The sequence below is a fragment of the Ictidomys tridecemlineatus genome, chromosome 6, assembly GCF_052094955.1.
Source record: "Ictidomys tridecemlineatus isolate mIctTri1 chromosome 6, mIctTri1.hap1, whole genome shotgun sequence".
NCBI classification, from domain to species: Eukaryota; Metazoa; Chordata; class Mammalia; order Rodentia; family Sciuridae; genus Ictidomys; species Ictidomys tridecemlineatus.
This window is the reverse complement of record NC_135482.1, coordinates 137,310,821-137,331,039: the sequence shown is the minus strand read 5'-3', so window position 1 is coordinate 137,331,039 and position 20,219 is coordinate 137,310,821. Positions and strand designations below refer to the sequence as shown.

The following is a 20,219-nucleotide window of genomic DNA, read 5'->3' as shown; positions in this document are numbered from 1 at the left end:
CTGGGGTAATCATAGAGTTCACCTGATTTATTTCTTCATTATATCCTTCATTGCTTGATATCCAGTAATTTTACACCATTGTCTCATGAAAGTGTGTGTGTGCCCACTGACATTAGGAAACCACTACATTAGTAAAGAATGGAGTATTGGTGTGTGATGTGCTAAACAGAAGAAAACCCAAAATCCTACAATGTGCCATGTTACCACCAAGAATCGGCCTTCCTTAGCTTTCTTGGCCCTTGATGCTTGTTCTTTCTCTTTCTAGTTATACAGTAAATGTCAAACTCACAGTATATTCAACCACTAATGACAAAATAGACTTGGTTACAGTCTTGTTCAGAAGGCCTTATCTCCTACTGTATATGCTTAGTTATTTATCTGTTTCAGGTAATTTGTTTTTGGAAAGATATCTAGAAAATGGGATATGTACAATCCTCAGTGACCAAATGGCAATATCTGATTGCCTGGAATATTATTTAGAAGGCATTTAGCAGGATCCAGGTAATAATTTGCTAAAAAAAAATCTTTACATTGCTAGATTTGAAATTATTTTAAAGAGTTTTGGAGATACATAGAATATGTTGATATATATGTTTTTACTGTTAGTCGTCTTTTCATCACTGTGATGAAAAACCTGAGAACTACTTAAAGGAGGAAAGATTTATTTTTGGCTCATGGTTTCAATCCTTGGTCACCTAGCTCCATTGCTTTAGGCCTGCTCTATGGCAAGAGGAAACTGCTCATCTCATGGCAGCCAGAAAGCAGAGAGAACATAGCTGGAGGCAAGAAATATCCTTTGAGGCATGTCCCCATTGACCAACTTCCTCCATATGGGCCCTACCACCTAATAGCCCATCCAGCTGTGAACTCATCAGTGGGTCAGTCCATTTATGAGGTCAGAGCCTTAATGATCCAGTCACTTCCCCCAAAGCCCCACCTCTGATCATTGATGCATTAGGAACCAAACCTTCAACACATGACACTTGAGAGGACATTACAAATCCAAACCACACACTGACCTTAAAACACAGTCATACTATATTGATAAATTTTCAAAGGAAAAAACGTTGGATATATGTATTTTTTTTTTTGTGTGTGTGTGTGTGTGTGTGTGTGTGTGTGGTTTAAAGAACAGACCCTAGACTTGGATGAGGGACCAAGGGCATACTTTTGGTATGTGGTAATTATTGGTTTATATCTCTGAAGAAGGAGCTTTTGACATTTTGAGAAATATAATTCATGGTTAGTTGGAGAATTCCCACACATCACAAGTTATTGGCTATTTGCCACCCTCCTCCCTACTAATTCACAGTAGCTGTCCACAATCATTTTGATAACCAATAATACCTCTATCCTCATTTCCAAATGCCTCTGGGGCATAATTAGAGAACCAATACATTCTCCTCATAACAGGCTCTTTTTCTTCTTCAACATCTTATTATGAAAAATTTCAAAGAATAAAAGTTAAAAGAACAGTAGAATAACTACTTGTATAACTGTTACCCAAACTCAGAAATTAAAATCTTGTCAAATTTGCTTTATCCACTTACATGTGTTTATATTTCTTATTTTGCTGAAACATTGGAAAGCAAGTTGTCAACTTCATTATATTCCATATATGAATCTACTTAAATTCCTACAGAATTACATTATTACACATCTTAGAACACAAATAACAAAAAGCCCTTAACATCATCTTAAAATACAACCTGTATTTAAAAATTCCCAATAATTAATCATAACTTCTTTTCTCACAACCTAATCAAAACTTAAATTTTTAATTTTGTTATTTTTTCTCTTAATTTAGAATATCCTCATTTTAAAAAATCTTCACATTAAATTTTTTTTAAGACATTAGGCCTTTTGTTCTATAATCGGAGTAAGTTCTTATGGTATTATTTAATATGTTCTATCCCTCGCATTTCTTGTAAAGTGATACTTGATCTAAAAGTCTTGGTTGGATTCCATTTTTAGCAAAAAATGTATCAGATAATGTCAAGGCAGTTAATGGAAGTTTCTCCATTATTAATGGTATATATCAATCACTGAGTTGAGAGTCTTCTATACATTGTGGATTGCAGGAAAAGTGTTCACATTGTTATAGCTTTAGCATTAACACAGAGATCGGTCTATGAAAAGTGCTCATAAACATTTGCTGAGTCAATAAATAAATGATTAACATAAAATGATGTTAACTAATAGACAAAAAATAATGAAAAGTTGGATTTGACACATAAGTTATAGAATAAGACTTGGATATAAATCTACCTAAGGAAAAAAGTTTTGAGCATTTATTTATAGTTTTAAGTCATGTTTTATTATGAACATATAATTTTCTGCTTATCCTTGTTATTATGCTAGTCTTCATAAACATTTATCCTGCTATCATCTGTTTGCAAAAAGTCAAATGGCTATAAAACATACCTCACACACAAAGAACACAGTTGGCGGACCAAACTATCTTGGTGGAACAGAATATCTTGGAAAAATACAATGTTATTATCAAGAAAAAATAATAATAATATGTATTGTTTTTCTATTTCAGTTTAATATATTTGTGTGTGTGTGTGTGTGTGTGTGTGTGTGTGTGTGTGTGTACATGTCTATGCACAGGGATGGGATCGTGTCTCTTTAAGCATAGAGAAAAAATTTTAATTGCTTGTCAGACTTTTAGCTAAGAGCAAGTGGAGGAAAAATCTTGAAAATATGTCATGGCAAAGGGACACAAATATCATTAGTTAGATTTGCTGATCAACACACTAAGTCATAATAGGTATAAACTAAATATTGATTCTTCAGGTGTGGATCTATCCCATCCATCAAACTTAGGTAGTGATATAAAAATTATGAAAATAAGCCTGGCACAGTGGTGCAAGGCTGAGACAGGACAATTGCGAGTTCATAGCCAGCCTCAGCAACAATGAGGCACTAAGCAACTCATTGAGACTCTGTCTCTGAATAAAATACAAAGTAGAGCTGGGGATGTGACTCAGTGGTTGAGTGCCCCGAGTTTAATCCCCAGTACCAAAAAAAAAAACTGATTATGAAAATAATTAGCAAAAATCTATTTTAAAGTATACCTAAAAACACAAATAAAATTCTAGCAATATTCTTTATTGCCCAGAATTTCAATGCCAAGGAGTATATGTATGCATATACATGGATACCCACATATACATCCATAAATATGCTCATGATACACGTATGGAGTATTTAAAATAATATACAACCAAAAATATCATAGATATTGATTATCACTGTGGAGAAGGCACCTAAGTTCAAGGATGTTTATAAGATGAATTTCTGTTCACATTCCCTCTGTGTAGTGTGTACAAGAAGCTTTCTCTCCTTCCCTCCTTTTCTGACCCATCTCCTTCTGTGCATTTCATTATCCAGAGAAAGCATATTAAAGGAATGTAGAAGTGTTCCAGATTGTCAGAAAAGGAATTTCCTATAGGAAAAATTCAGAAGCATCTAAAAACAAAATATGCACTTAAGATGTATAACTAAGAAATAAGCAGAAGGGTATCTAATGTATGCTTGGTGACAGAGGAGCATTTCTGCTTGGTAGAGTCTTTGTAATATTTGCCACTGGGTTTTAGTAAATACCAGTGACACTGGGATATATTTCTACAAAGTAAGTACCTGCAGAAATAAAACATTTGCCTCTCTGTCCTTTGGGTTACCTGACCCACTCTTCTGCCTCTAACAACCTCTAAGAGTATTCTGCTAGCATTATACAACCCCACCTCAGCTTATTTATTTGTTTGTTTGTTTGTTTAGACTAGGCTTTGCTATGTTTTGTAAACTGGGCCACCTTGACCTTCTAAGTTGCTGGGATTGTAGGAATGAACCAGCATGCCCACCTCACTTCAAAATTTTGGGACACAGGATATATGCAGTTTACTGGGGATTAAATGCAGGGGTGTTTCATCACTGAACCACATCCTCACTCTTTACTTTTGAGACAGGGTCTTCCTAAGTTGCTGTAGCTGGTCTCAAACTTGTGATCCTCCTGTCATAGTCTCGTGAGTTGCTGGAATTACATTCACCATTATGCCTGGCTTCCCTTGGCACTTTAAAGGGAGAGGTTGACCTATCTACCACATAGCCCTAAAAGAACTAATCTCAATAAACATCAGAGTCAGCCTTCCCACAATGTTTTCAAGATTCTGTTGATGTGGAGGAGGGGCAATATTTTATATACCAAGTGGAAAATTGCAGGATGCTACAATTGAACTGTGATACAATGCTTTATTGTCACTTTTTTAAAAAAATTTTGTACAGCTTTTTTTCTTGGACTTTAGGTGGTGATTTTTATCATATATTGAACAACTGTTTTCTATACTTTTTTCTAACACAAAATTTCTGTTTCCAAATCACATTGTAATTTTTTTATACATTTTAAAGGACAAGTAGACTAGCTATGAAGGACTTGCCTTATTCAAAACTCAATTGAAGTAACTGTATGAAAAATAGAGACCAAAATTGTTCATGTGTAGACTTGACCAAAAGCAACTATCCTGTCCTCATAGAAGAGAGGAAAATAGTTTCATTTATAGTGCCCTTTACTTCCCAAAATGTTTATAATAAAAATAATTTAACAAATAACATTGGCTTTTATTTTACCAGTAGAATATAAGAGTATTAAAAGAACATTTAGATGATGAACTACATTGTCTGAATTTTTTTTTAATTTAGCAAGTTGAAACTTCATCAATCCAGAAAGTCTTTCTCCTACTCATCTCTCCTATGTACTGTCATGACTTATTATTTTTAAAGGTCCATTACCTACCAGATCCTATCCACATTATTTGCATGGTGTAGAAAGCCAGATTGATGCTTACTTACTTCTCATTCTTGTCTTCTGTCACCTTCCCTTTCCCCAAGTTTTCACTTGTATTCCCCTATACCCCAAGTAATGTGTCCTTTGCTCCTGCTGTACCACTTAGTTATCCTGGTTCTTATCGATCTCCTGTGTTAACTATTTTTCTTTATTTCTTCCTCATACCCATCCCCAAAGTACTGGGAATTAAACTCAGGGATGTGTTACCACTGAGCTACATCCCCAGCCTTTTTAGTTTTTTTTTATTTTGAGACAGCATCTCACTAAGATGCTGAGACTAATCTCAAACTTGTAGTCCTCCTGCCTCAGCCTACCAAATTGCTGGAATTATAGACATACACCACCATATCCAGTTTCACTTCTTGTTCTTTAATTGTTCTGTACATTTTGACTTGCCCCAGAATTCAGTCTTAGTAGTGTTCTTAACTGCATGATATTTCACCTTCTTCCATGGATTCAGCTATCATCTACAAAAATACCTTGTTATAGCTTTTCTTTTTTTATAGTAAGATATGTATGTAGTAAGTACATATGTAATCAAAGAGTCTGAAAGAAGTATTCGGCAAAGATCAAGTCTTCCATATGGTCTTCCGAACATGCTTGTAATTCATCTCCTTTATTTGTACTGATTTGGTACAATCTCTCATTGTCTTTCACCTGGATAATTTTGTAATTTCTTGGTGGGCATTACTCTCTATTCCTTTTTTTTTTTTTTTTTGGTATCGGAGATCGAACCTTTACCACTAAGGGGCCCGTTACCACTAAGCTAAACTGTTAACTTACCTTTGTCCAATATTTTATTATTTTTCAGTTGCTGGACATAGTATTGATAAAATAAGTGTAATATTTTCTTCATAAACCTGGAAGTTTTTTAAGAAAATAGTAGTCTCACAACTGGAAAAAATAATGCTTATTGGTACCATTTACAAATTTGAATCATCTTTGTACTACAGATCCTCTAAATTTGTGTGTGTGTGAGAGAGAGAGAGAAAGAGAGAGAGAAAGAGAGAGAAAGAGAGAGAGAGAGAGAGAGAGAGAGAGAGACTTAAGACTCAGAGAACCTCACTATTTCATTCTTTATCTGGAGAAGTGTTTAACTCTCATCTTCACAAAAAGGTACCCCTCTAATTTCATACTGATTCCTTTTTAAAAATAAATCTTATTTTATTAAGCTTGATGTTTTTTGAAGATCTCATATCTACTTGTTAATATTTTTATTACTCAGTTATATATAGACATATTATTTTCTTTATGTTTGTGTCTGTGTATGTGTGTGTTGCAGGAGATTGAACCCAGTATCTTACACATTGCTAGATAAGCGCTCTACCACAGAGCCACACCCCAGCTCAGACAATACTTAAGAAGCTCTAATAAAGAACAAGATACTGGGCTGGGGATGTGGTTCAAGCAGTAGCGCACTCGCCTGCCGTGCGTGTGGCCCAGGTTCCATCCTCAGCACCACATACAAACAAAGATGTTGTGTCCGCCGAAAGCTAAAAAATAAATATTTTTTAAAAATTCTCTCTCTCTCTTTTAAAAAAAAAAAGAGCAAGATACTTATAACATGGAATTATGGTTATGAAGCATAATTTGTCACATTTCTTCATTATATTCACATATACACACATGGATGTGCCCTTAATCCATATTCTTAATTTGGGACAGTAGGATAGAAGGATTCCTGTCTCTTCACATTTTGTACTTACTTAATACTGCTTTCTTTTCTGTTATTGAGAGGCAATAACAAATATTGACATGCTTCTACAGCTAGACTCACTAGTTTTATATCTTGGTTCTAACAATTACCAGATAGCTAGTAATACTTGAATAAGTTGCTTAACTTCTTTATGCCTCAGTGTTCTTCTTTGTAAAATATTTATTAAATTCCAAATAAGACAAGTTTTACCAAGATATTTCCTGATCAGGTGAATAAAGTACTTTTATTTTTTAATACAGATTGATTTGTTACTTCTAAATAAGGGGAAAAATAGAAAAAGCAAGACAGATGAGAAAAAGCAATTTTTAAAACAGGCAAAGATAATCTGAAAAGGCCATTTACTATATGATCTCAACTCTGTGATGTTATGGAAAAGGTAAAACTATGGAGATGGTGAAAACTTGCCAAAAGTTAGGGGGAAAGGAATGGTGAATAGGTAGAGCACAGAGGATTTTTAGGGCACTAAAACTATTCTGTATGTTGTAATAATAGTGATACATGTCATTATATTTTCATCTTAAGCCCAAAGAATATACAAAACTAAGAGTGAACCCTAATTCAAAGTGCAATTTAGTTGGTAATGATGTGTCAATTTAGAAAGGCTTACTTTCTGCTCAGCCTTGCTAAGAATCACTCCTATAAAGTAAAATCTATCTGGGCACAGTGATGTGTGCCTGTAGTTTCAGCTACTCAAGAGGCTAAAGTAAGAGGATCACTTGAGCCCAGGAGTTCAAGGCCAGCTTGAGGGCAACCTAGCAAGACTCCTCAGAAAATATATAAAGTAAAATCCATTTTTAAAAAGAGACAAAGAAGGATGAGATGGCAAATGGAATCTGAGGGCCAAGGATTGAAAACAACTGAAAGAAAAGGAAAGGGGGAAGGGGGGGATATCAGTGATTCATTTTCAGTTTAGGCAGTCATGGCTACCTTTTGTCACTTGTGCAGTTTGACGATCCTTGCAGCTAGTTTCCTCCAATACCCTCTAGAAAGTACCTTTTCTAGAGGAAAATTATAGCCCAATTTTTTTTTTAGTTGTTGATGGACCTTCGTTTTATTTATTTATATGCGGTGCTGAGATCAAACCCAGTGCCTCACACATGCTAGGCAAGTACTCCACCACTGAGCCACAACCCCAGCCCCGTAACTTCATGTTTTAACTTAGTTTACATAAATTACTTATTTGTACTTTTAAGGAATTTTGGAGACAGTTTTACCTGTATGTCTGAATGCAAGTTTAATGTGGTACTTCATTCCCCGTAAGCTTAGCATTCTCATGCTGTAGATGTACAGGATATAACTAGATATGAGTGGCTGATTAAATTGGTGATATATGGCAAGGTTTCATGAAGAAGACTTAAAGTTAAGAGGTTGTTGGAACAAACAAGATTCATGGGGATTGTGTAACATAATCAGAACGTAGTACCACTTATTTGTATTTTTAACAAGTACAAATTATTGGTGGGTGTGATGGTTCATGCCTGCAATCCCAGTGACTTGGGAAACTGAGACAGGATCACAAGTGCAAGGTCAGCCTGGGCAACCTAGGAAGGCCCTGTTTCAATATTTAAAAATTTAAGTTCAAATTATTATTAACTGTTGTCACTGTCTCTTGTTTTTTGAGGCTGTGCTGATATGGATTATATAAAAAGTAACTTTTATTTTAATAATAATGAACATGTATTTATCTACGACATGAGTGGCTAACTTGTTACAGAATATTCACTGTCCTTATAGTAACAGGTCTGTGTATAACCTTACCAATGCTAAAACCAAGAATTCTTTGCTGTGATTCATTCTGGGAAAAATTCAGTTATCATGAATCTAGAATTATAGGTTAGAATTTGTTCTTTAAGCCTTGCTTTTATAAAAAGGTTAAAATATTAGGTTCTGTGGCAGGTGGGAGGGGGGACATCAAATGTCAACCATCACTGAATTGGAGAAAACAGTGACTTATTTAAAATTATTTTCTGTTTACATATCAAATAAGGCAATTGTTGAATCTTTTTACTTAACTGGTTGTGCCTTGATAACTCCTAAGTGATAATAAATTTTTTCATTAAGAGCTGTTTGCAGTTATTCAAATTCTTCACACTCATACCCTCAGATCAGCATTTTGTACTGTTGAACAACTTTAAAGTGAATTTCTCAGCACACTGGCACTTGCGTATAATTCCAGTGACTTGGGAGGCTGAGCAGGAGGATCCTAAGTTCAAAGCCAACCTCAGCAACTTAGCAAGGCCTCAAGCAACTTAGCAAGACCCCATCTCAAAATAAAAAATAAAAAGGGTTGGGGATGCAGCTCAATAGTAAAGTGCCCCTGGGTTCCATCCCCAGTACCATAAAATAAAATAAAATAAATTTCTTAGTAGTAGTCTTGTAAGAGAAAAATTTCTAACACCCCAACTCAAAAATTCTGTTCTCAATCTCCTGTCTTTCCACCCCTCCCAGGCCTTTCATTCTCATTAATCTGTATTTCATTTGGACTCATGAGTCACAGTCTCATAAACTCTTTGTTTTTTAGTCTATCATACCTGTCCTTGTTCCGTTCTTCTTCCTATCACCCTTGGACATTATCAGCCATCTGAATACTACAATTTGCAAGCACTCTAGATGGCCTTGTTGCCAATTCATCCATCAGGCATTGTGGGAGACCAACCTTATACCTGACTGAATCACAGTCCCCAGCTGGGTGCTGAGGCACTCAGTGTCTCGTGCATGGTTGTGTCTTGCTACAGCCCCATGGGTGAAGCTATGCTCACCTGTTCCTTTGTAATATAACCCTTGCCCTGTTTAGGATAGAATCTTCCATGGAGGTGCCTTGTGTGTGTCCCCTTCTCTTACCCTTGGGTGTGGCCTACCTAGGTATCAGTCAACCTGCTGACAGTGGACATCATGAAGATAGACTCAGTCCCCTGAAACCTGACCCCTTGCCTCATTTGAATAGCTTCTCCTCAATAAAACGGGTCAGTGTGTGCTCTCACTCTCTCTCTTTCTGCGGACCCTTAAGGTCAAAGGAGCTACCCCAAAGGAAAAGGTATTTGTGTCTCTTGTGTGGTTATTTCATGCAGCCCAGTTAGCCCAGTTTAACTAGAGTGACCCCTGAGCCTTTTAGTCGTGAGAACAGAAACCTGGCAAGGCATTTTTGACAATCGTCACCTTTTGCATAGTATCTCACAATCTAGTAGGTACCCTCTAAATATTTCATAGAAGGAGGGAGAGAAAAAGTCTTTTGTATTACTATAATATCCTGAAAAAAAATCTTGTGGAAATCTGTTATTTTTGCTGCTTGGAAGCATTACAAACCCATGGTGCTGAACATCAACCAGGCCCTCACTTCTGTTGCCCAGTGTTTTTAGTTTTCTGTTTCTATGCTACTTCTCATTATTTTCATTGTAGGTCTCATCTATTCCCCAAAACCATCAATTTTGTCATCTCCGTACTTTCCTTACCACATTTGGGTTATCTAAACTGATTTGTTTGAATCCCTTTTACAAATGATTTTTTAGTTATCTTCACTTATTATTTTTCCCTTTTTATCCCCTTTATCAAGTATCTTGTGTGTTTGTATTTGTTTTAAATATTTCTTCTGCAATCATCCGTGCCCTTCCTTGTGGTCACTAATAACTTCCTAATTGCCAGTGTTCTTAATGTTCATCCAGTTTGATCTACATATAACATAAACATTGTATACATTCTAGGAATGTTATCCCTTTTTGCTTTACAACACTATTCCCCTGGCTTTCATCCTATAGCCCAGATGGTTCTTTAGTCTACTTAGCTTTATCTGTCTTCACGTTCATCTAAACCTTAAATATAGGTGTCCTCACACACCTGCACTGTGCTCTAATCATGCACCTCAGCAGTGATTCTAAAATGTTAATGAGCATAAAAATCTACCAAGGTTCTTGTCTAAAATGTAGGTTTCTAGCCAGACACAGTGGTATAATCCTAGCTACTTCAGAGGCTGTGGCAGGAAGATCACAAGCTCAAAGCAACTTAGCGAGACCCTGTCTCAAAAATAAAATGTATTTTATTTTTGAGGATGGGGATGTAACTTGGTGGTAGAGCACTCTGGGTCAATCCCTACTACTGCAAAACTTAAAAAAGAAAAAAAAATAAAGTAGGTTTCTAGATGCACCTATTGTGATTAATAGGTATAGAAAGAAGCCCAGGAATCTGTTTGGGGGCAGGGCAGGGAGGCAGGATGGAACTCAGGGGGCCTCACACATGCTAGGCAAGCATTCTACCACTGAGCTACATCGCTGGCCCAGGAATCTGTATCCATTAACTCTAAGTAAAAGTGATGCAAGGATACACTTTGAAATAATTATACTCTGTATTACCATCTACTTCCATGACTTCAGTCATCTCTTCCATGCTGGTTACTCTCAAATATGTTAGCATTCTCCTCCTGTGAGTTTCCCCTTCTAACCTATTCATACTTTGAGAATCCCAGGACCAGAAGCAGGGCTGATAATCAACTAGCATGCACTTGCTTTTTGTTTTTAAAATAATAAAAGACTTGCAAAACAATAAATAGCTGCTGCCCTAAGTGCCAGAGTATCATTGTATCACCACAATCCTGTCTATACTGGCCCCTTTCCTGTTACCTGAGATCACAGGTATAACCACCAGGAGGATATACCTAGCACAATGGAGTTTCTCCAGGATTGTGTTTGTGTGTATGTGTGTGTGTGGTACTGAGGATTGAACCAGGAGGCACTGTACAATGAGCCAGATCCTCAACCCTTTTTATTTTTTAATTTTGAAACATAGTCTCATTAAGTTGTTCAGGCTGGCTTCAAATTTATAATCCTCCTGCCTCAGCCTCCTGAGTTTCTGGAATAACAGGGATGCGCCAGTGTGCCTGGCTCTCCTAGATCTTTATTGGTTTGAACTGTATCAGCTACATCTTACCTTCATTAAAGATGATGGTGTCCGACTGGGCACAATGATGCACACCTGTAATCCCAGCAGCTCCAGAGGCTGAGGCAGAAAGAGTGCAAGTTCAAAGCCAGCCTCAGCAACTTAACAAGGCCCTAAACAACTTTCAATCTTGTGTCGAAATAAAAAATATATTAAAAGGCTGGGTATGTAACTTAGTGGTTAAAGACCCCTGGGTTCAATCCCTTGGTACCAAAATAAAAGGTGATAGTGTCATTAGCCATATTGGTACATGGGAAAAGGAACTGTTTTTAATAGTTAAGATGATAATTTCAGGATATAAAATGGTTTATGTACAAAAATAGTTGCGTGGAATGGCCTACAGCAAGTTCAAGATAAGTAGAGCTATATTCTCCAAATTGGGCTGATTATCAGAATAGAGATCCAATCCTGAGAAATTCTGACTTAGTTAGGACTAAGGTAGAGACTCATAAATCATTATTTTTCAACATTTTTCCAAGTGATGGAGAACACGGAGAAGTAGTACCAACGAGTTTCCTCATATTGAATGCCAAGCAGGTATTTTACATTAATAGCATGATCACCAAGATTAAGCAAGGGTATGTGGGTGGTTTTGTATAATCTATCTCTACTACTAGAACATATCATTTGTATAAAGTTTTATACACAGAAATCAACTCAGTGTTAAATTCCTTCAACAGGAATGCACTTTATCCCCAGCAAGAAAGAACCACATTCCCAAGGGTTTCTGTGAAACTAAACTCCACATTTAGGAAAAATGTAAAAAAAAAAAAAAAAAAAAAAAGTTGTCAACTTTAGATATTTTTTAAATTATAAGAGAAAAATAATTTCAGATTGTTATCTAAGAATAATTTAAATTAGTATTTTTATCAAAAAATATATAATTATGTTTTAATCAGGTGCTACTTTCCTCTGAATCATACATATAAGTTATTGAAACAAAGGAGGAATAACAATTCTATAAAATATTAAAATATTATGTCGTGGGTTAATCCTGAGTCATTTATTACGTACATAATTCCTGAGTCATTAATTACAAAAGCTTTCCTATAAGGAACAGATTACTAACAACAGGTAAAGTGAGCGATTGTGAAACTTTTTGAATACTAATTATTGTAGTTACAGAAAAACTTGTTTTTTGTTTATTTTTAGTTTTGGGGTTTTTGATTTGGTTTTTGTTTTTTGGTACTAGAAATTGAATCCAGGGTGCTTTACTGCCAAGCCATATCCCCAGTTTATTTTATTTTTTACTTTGAGACAGAGTTGTACTAAGTTGCTAAAGTTGGCTTTGAACTTGTAATCCTCCTATGTCAGTCTGCTGAGTTGCTGGGATTCTAGGCATGTGCCACATACCTGGCTTGTTATAGAAAAGACTTTGTAAGATTATGTTGGAGGAACTGAATGAAATTATGTTCTTTTTATTTCAAAAATAAAAATTATCACTTTTAATTGAGAGACATGTTCTTTTTTCCCGAGTAATGAAAACCATGGAGAAAGGAGAGAGAAAGAGAGATACCAAGGGATTTTAAAAGCCTACAAACAGGTTTATAAAGAAATACACCCTTAAGAGTGACAACACCATTGTAGTTTTTGTTATCCAGAGATCGAGGAAGTCCTAGCTTGTGTATTAGACACCTTGGAAATAAGCCCTTAAGTTTGTAACATTAAAGCCAAATATATGTAATTGCTGTCATGAAAAAATGAATTAAGATATATAAGACTGACTGCTTTTATGAGATATTGTTTGTGTAACTGAAGTTAGATTGGATGTTTTAAACAGCTCCTTCTAGGCTACAGTTAACCACAGTTAGTAAATGCTCTTAGTCCTTCCCTGCCACCCGTACCCCCACTCCATCCCACATGCACACATGGACTATTCTGCACTTTGAAACACAAAGCAACTTGTCAGTTCAGTTTATTCAGTTAGGGTCAGTTCTGTGAAAACAAAGTCAAGGCAATTGTTTGATTTAATTGACTAGAGAAACTGGTTACACAGGTTAGTAGAATTTAGTCCAACTGCATATTTGAAGTTCATAAAGTAACTTAGTAGAATAATAAGATTCCAGGGGACATTGTAGTAGATTTTAAAGAATGATTACCAAAGCAAAGAAAAAGTACACTAAAATCCAAGTTATAGAAAATACTTTGTGTTGTTTTTTTTTTTTTCTTTATGGGTCTGCTTTAACTATAATGAATAGTGTCCAGAAATAGAAATCCTTCTGTATGTTATTCATCTCCTTTTCTTTGAAGAATTCTTTCCTGGACTATAGTTAACATAACCACAAGAAAATTTCCTAATTTTTTTTAATATAATTTAGATAAATAATTTAAATTCTGTAATAAAATAGCCCACTAACTATAAGCAGACATTCTTAGTCAGTCCCTTCTTGGCCTCACTTTCCTTTTTTCCCACCTGGGCCTCACGGTTTTCAGTTTAAGGATGTTCTTTCTCACTTCTGCTAGTGATTCTTCCCACCTCCCACTGTGTCTTCCACAACCCATCTCCCTGTTTCCTGCTTTATTATCTCCTGGGCTAATCACTTATTGTCTTATTAAAATGAGTAAAGAACTAAAAAGTTTAAATGCTAAAATAAATGTTTAGGACTCAATTTTTTAGAAGTATATAGATTTCATAAGTGTAATTGATTTGAGGGGAAAATAAAGATCATTTCTTGTCCCAGAAGAACAGCAAATCTTCAGCCTCAGTTAATTCGTTAGTGATTAGAAAGGAAAGGGGGGATTTAAAACATATATAAAAGACTAAAAATGTATTGTCAAAGTCAGAATAGTTAGGAATGTTATAATATTATTCTGTGTATAATAAAATTCGCCCCACTCTATCCCCTCACTCTCATAATAAATGTCCACCAGTTTTGTCATGATTGTTCAGTTTTTCATATTCAACTTTAGAATACCTTTTTCAAAGACTTATAATGGTGCTCTGCATGGTGGTTCATGCCTATAATCCCAGCTACTTGGGAGGCTGAGGCAGAAAGATCACTTGAGCCTAGAAGTCTGAAATCAACCTGGGCAACATAGGAAGATCCTATCTCAGGGTTGTGGGGGAGGCTCATTGTGTACCAAAATAAGGGCCTAGTCACGTTGAGACACTTACCATGTTGTGGGGTTTTGGGGTTTTGGGTGATTTTCTCTTGTTTCATGGTGCTGGGGATCAAACCCAAACCTCAAGCATGCTAAGCAAGCGCTCTACCACTGAGCTACAACAACCCCAGCCTGGTGTTGTTCAGCTCTTTAGTGATACATATTTTACATTTGCTTGAGGAAAAAAGAAAAACAAAAAATGAGCAAAACAAAAAAAGAGTTGTTATAACATTATTTAACCAGTCAGACATTGATAATATGTTATATATGCATTGCTGTAAGCAGCATAATTAAACTATGATACATGGGCTTGTTAGACAGTTTTGTAACCATTAAAAATAAAAATTCAAGTTCTTCACCAACCTGGAAAAATTATTCTGATAAAGGTTATATGATTCTAGGAAATGAAATTGACCAATTATGTTATATGTATGTATGAATGCATCACAGTATATTCTATTATTATATATAGTTATAAAGCACCAATTAAATTAATTTAGTCGCATAGGGTGGTACACAACTGTAATCCTAACAGCTCAGAAGGCTGAAGCCGGAGGATTGAAAGTTAGAAACCAGCCTCAGCAACCTGGTGAGGCCCTAAGCAATTTAGCGAGACCCTGTCTCAAAATAAAAAGGGTTCGGGATGTGGCTCAGTGGTTAAGCACTCTTGGGTCAATCCTTAGTACCAAAAAATTAAAAATAATAAAAAAGGTCAGGCTGGGGATGTGGCTCAAACGGTAGCGTGCTCGTCTGGTGTGCTTGCGGCCCAGGTTCAATCCTCAACATCACATACCAACAAAGATGTTGTGTCCTCCGAAAACTAAAAAAAATAAATAAATATTAAAAATTCTCCTTCTCTCTCTCACTCTCTCTTTAAAATAAATAAATACATAAGTTAAAAAGGTCAGCAGCTCAGGAGATGTGAGATAGGAAGATCACAAGTTTGAGGTCAGCTTCAATAATTTAGCGAGGCCCTAAGCGACTCAGTGAGACCCCTGACTCAAAATACAAAATAGGGTGTGGCTCAGTGGTTATATGCCTCTGAGTTCAATCCCTGGTACCCTCCCCCAAAAAATAAAAAAAAAATTGTGGATGTAGCTTAGTAGTTAAGCACCCTTGAGTTCAATCCCCAGTACCAAAAAATTTAAAATTTTTTTAAAAAGACAAAAAAGGTGGGGTATGTTGATCAATAGTAAAGTACACCTAGACTCAATTCCCAGAACCCCCCCCCACAAAAAATTACTTTAAAAAAGTCACACAACTAAAAAATATGAAAAAAATATAAGATTGTACATAGTACACTAGAAATGAACACTTGGAAAAATAAACGAAGAAAACAATTCCATTTTCAGATAACATCAATAAGAATAAAATACTTCGGAATAAATTTAACCAAATAGGCAAAAGATATCTCATGTTCATGGACTAGATTTCCTGTTGTTAAGAGAAAAATACCACCCAAAATAATCTACAGATTAAGTATACCTATGATCCCACCAAGTTGGGAAGCTGAGGCAGTGGGAACACAAGTTTAAGGTCAGACAGCAACTTAGTGAGATCCTGTTGCAAAATAAATCAATAAGAGGGGCTAAAGATGTAGTTCATTGGTAATGCACCCCTGATTTCAATCCCTGATTCTGCAAAAAAAAAAAGAAAACCCATCCTAAAATTCCTATGGAGCATTAAGGAAGGGACCTCTAATAGCCAAAACACTCTTGATTAGGAAAAATAAAGATGGAGAGCTCATTTCCAGTTACAGTAAAGGTTACAGTAATCAAAATTGGGTCCTGCTGGCATAAAGATAGACACATAAACCAATGGAATAGAAATGAGAGCCAGAAATAAAGACATATACATGTGATGTGGCCAGTAGTTTTTTACAAAGTTCCTAAGACCCTTTAGTATGGAAAGGACAGTTTTTTCAACAAATGGAGCAGGTAAAGCTGAGTGTTTACATTAAAAAGAATGAAGTTGGACTCTGACCTTATACCATATACAAAAACTAAAAGTAAATCAAAGACCTAAATTTCAAAGCAAAGATATAAAACTTTCATAGAAGAAAACATCAGAGAAAATCTTTATGAGCTTGTGTTTGGTGATCATTTCATCAAAAAGACAGACCAAAGAAATAGAAACAAATTAGACTTGCATTAAATCTTATGCTTCAAAGGGCATAATCAGGAAAGTGTAAAGACAATGCACAGAATGGGAGAAAATATTTGCAAATTACATATCTCATAAGTTTATTATTTGGAATATATAAAGAACTCCTAGGAATGGTGGCACATGCCCATAATCCCCAGCAGCTCAGGAGGCTGAGGCAAGAAGATTAAAAGTTCAAAGCCAATCTCAGCAGCTTGATGAGGTCCTAAGCAACTTAGCAAGACCCTATCTCAAAATAAAACATCCTGGGGATATGGCTCAGTGGTTAAAAAAAAAAAAAAAAAAAAAAAGAGTTAGTATGCTACATTTGTACAAGGACACTTTGAATGAATTTAGTTTATCTGATTTTCTAAAGTTTAATTAAACTTGTGTTTCTTTAGCTTGACAAAGCCAATTCGATGTTAAACCAGACGCAACAACCTTACAGATACCTCATTGAATCAGTACGTCAGAGAGATTCCAAGATTGATTCATTGATGAAGTGTATAGCACAACTTGAGAAAGATGTCAGGTAAACCATCTACATTTTTTTTGTTTGAATAATGACATTATAAACATAATACTGTTGTAGATGATTTTGGATTGTAAATTGTGAAAATTATTTTTTTTAAAGAGAGAGAGAGAGAAAGAGAGAGAGTTTTAATATTTATTTTTTAGTTATCAGCAGACACAACATCTTTGTTTTTGTATGTGGTGCTGAGGATCGAACCCGGGCCACATCCCCAGCCCAGTGAAAATAAATTTATATGATGAGAGTAGTCTTAAATGAGAATTCAATTCTTAAGAAAACTTGGTCACATCACATCAGGTGTTTATATTCTACCTGATGATAAGAAATTCTAGCAAGGAAATAACAGTGCTACACTTACTAACAAAACACTCCACCTGTGCTGGGATTGTAGCTCAGTGGTAGAGCACTTGCCTAGAACATGTGAGGCACTAAGTTGGATCCTGAGCACCACATAAAAAGATGGATGGGTCTGGGATTGTGGCTCAGCGGTAGAGCGCTCTCCTAGCACGGGTGGGACCCAGATTCGATCCTCAGCACCACATAAAAATAAAGGCATTGTGTTGTGTCCATCTATACCTAAAAAATAAATATTTTTTTTAAAAGGGATGGATGGATGGATGAATGGGTAGATAGTGTCCATCTACAAAAAAATAAAAATAAACTTAAAAAAACATTCCATCCTTTGAGGGACACAGAAGTTGTCCTGTACTTGTTTTCTTAGAGTTGTCTAATGGGATGTGGATTGGCCAAAAAGACTATAACCAGATGCTATTTATGGAGTTAAAATGACTTTTTAAATAGATAATGTGTACACATTTACTTAAATTCATATTGACTTTGCCAAGGAATTTTTAGGCTTTTCAGAACCCTGGCCCTTTACATGGAATAACTTATGAATTACCTACATGTACATAAATGAATTCCTTTCACTACCTTAGTTTGAAATTTGTTTGCCTATTGAGACCTTATCCAAATGATTTGCTCCATTCAAATTCTTTGCCTTCATCTATATGATAATTTCAAAAACAGAAATAAAAGAATAGGGGCTAGGGATGTGGCTCAAGCGGTAGCTCGCTCGCCTGGCATGCGTGCGGCCCGGGTTCAATCCTCAGCACCACATACAAACAAAGATGTGTCCACCGGAAACTAAAAAATAAATATTAAAAAAAAATTTAAAAAAAGAAATAAAAGAATAATACTGCGTATTAAGTAAGAGGTTTTAAGAGCCTGGCACAGTAGCACACACCTGCAGCTTAGGAAGCTGAGGCAGAAGGATCACAAGTTCAAAGCCAGCTTTAGGAAATTAGTGAGGCCCTAAGCAACTCGGTGAGACCCTATCTCTAAATAAATTCCAAGGGCTGGAAATGTGGCTCAGTGGTTCAATTTGGGTTCAATTTCCAATACTGGGTTCAATTTCCAGTACTAAAAAGAAAGAAAAAGGTTTTTACTCATGAATGGTTAGTTAGTTGGCTTGGTTATTAAATTTTAAGATAAGTGCAATAATTTAAATTTTCCTGGATAAATTATTAACCCATCCTAAGTGTGAAAACAGAGCATTAAATAGGAATTGAAATTGTTGAATTAAAAATTGGAAAACATTAAGGAGAAAATAGTTATTAAATCCATGTTTCCTAAGGCATACAACCAAAAATATTAAACAATTCATAATTAACTCCAAAGTATGGCTGTTCTTTTTGATGAATCAGAATGATTATTGTCTGATTTTTAACCTACCAAGTTAATTAGTCCAGAACTATACTCCTCTTCTTAATTTTTAATAATGTCATAAAAAATTTAAAATCACATTTATGCTTTAAACATCAAAATACTCACACCTCTAATCCCAGCTACTCAAAGAGATTGAGGCAGGAGGGCTGCAAATCTGAGACCAAACTGAGCAACTTAGAGACCTTCTTTCAAAATTTAAAAGAAAAAAATTTTTAAAAAATAAAGCCATAGGGATGTAGCTTAGTAAAACAGTGACCCTGGGTTCAATCCCCAGTATAATAATAATGATGATAATAATTAATGACAATAATTAATTAATTATGCTATTAGCAGCTATTGGGGACTACAGAAATTGTTTTTCATCATCTACTCAGCACTTGGTTTTCTTAGGGAAACTGAGGAAGAAGTCTCCAATATAATTTCTTTTTCTTTTTTTTTAATTGTTCTTTTTTTTTAGTTTTAAATGGACACAATATCTTTTTACATTTATGTGATGGCTGAGGATCGAACTCAGTGTCTCAAGTATGCTGCATGCTAGGCAAGCGCTTTACCACTGAGCCACAACCCTAGCTCCTCCAATACAATTTCCTCCTCCTATGTTGTATATTTATTATATTTGAAATTATTTGTAATATTTTTATTTTACCTTTGTAATCATTAAGAGTATATATATAAAGAGCTGGAAATTACCCCTTTTACAGATACTTTCAAATAAATGTACTTGAATACTTATTAAGAATGAAATGGCTAAAAATGTTTAATATGGAGAAAAATAACTAAAAGAGAAAATTAGAAAGAGGAACATATTCAACCCTAGAGAAATTAGACAACTTGCCCTCTAACTATAGCTTTGTGGTAGAGCCAAAATTTAAATCCATGTCTTGTCTGATTTCTAATTCTATATTCTGAACCATTATGTCACACTGCCTCCCTATATTCTATTCTGAATAATAGATAATTTTCATTAATTAATATAATTAAGGAAGAAAAGCAAAAAAAATAGCATAAAATTGGGTTTTGAAAAAATAGTAGGGCTTCGTGCTGGTAATTGTTGAAGTTAAATGACTGACAGACATGTGGGGGTTTGTTTTATTTTCTCTCTTAAAATACTCTATAATAAATTTGTTTTTGTTTAAAAAAGAAAAGATTTCTGCAAGTCTGAGTCCAGCCTCAGCAGTTTAGTGAGGACCTAGCAACTCAGTGAGACCCTGTCAAAAATAAAATAT

General features: G+C 35.3%; 1 protein-coding gene across 3 annotated transcripts in view; it reads left to right on the top strand.

Annotated features, from left to right (window-relative positions):
* Positions 1–20,219, top strand: part of Pibf1 (progesterone immunomodulatory binding factor 1) — a 222,394-nt gene that overhangs the window by 156,653 nt on the left and 45,522 nt on the right. For 2 of the 3 annotated variants that reach the window (XM_078015798.1, XM_005324816.5), the window contains exon 15: positions 17,135–17,265. The exons of the other annotated variant lie outside the window; for it this stretch is intronic. In XM_078015798.1, coding sequence (XP_077871924.1) covers positions 17,135–17,265 — 131 coding nt within the window. The remainder of the gene's footprint in view (positions 1–17,134; positions 17,266–20,219) is intronic. 3 annotated transcript variants of the gene reach the window in all.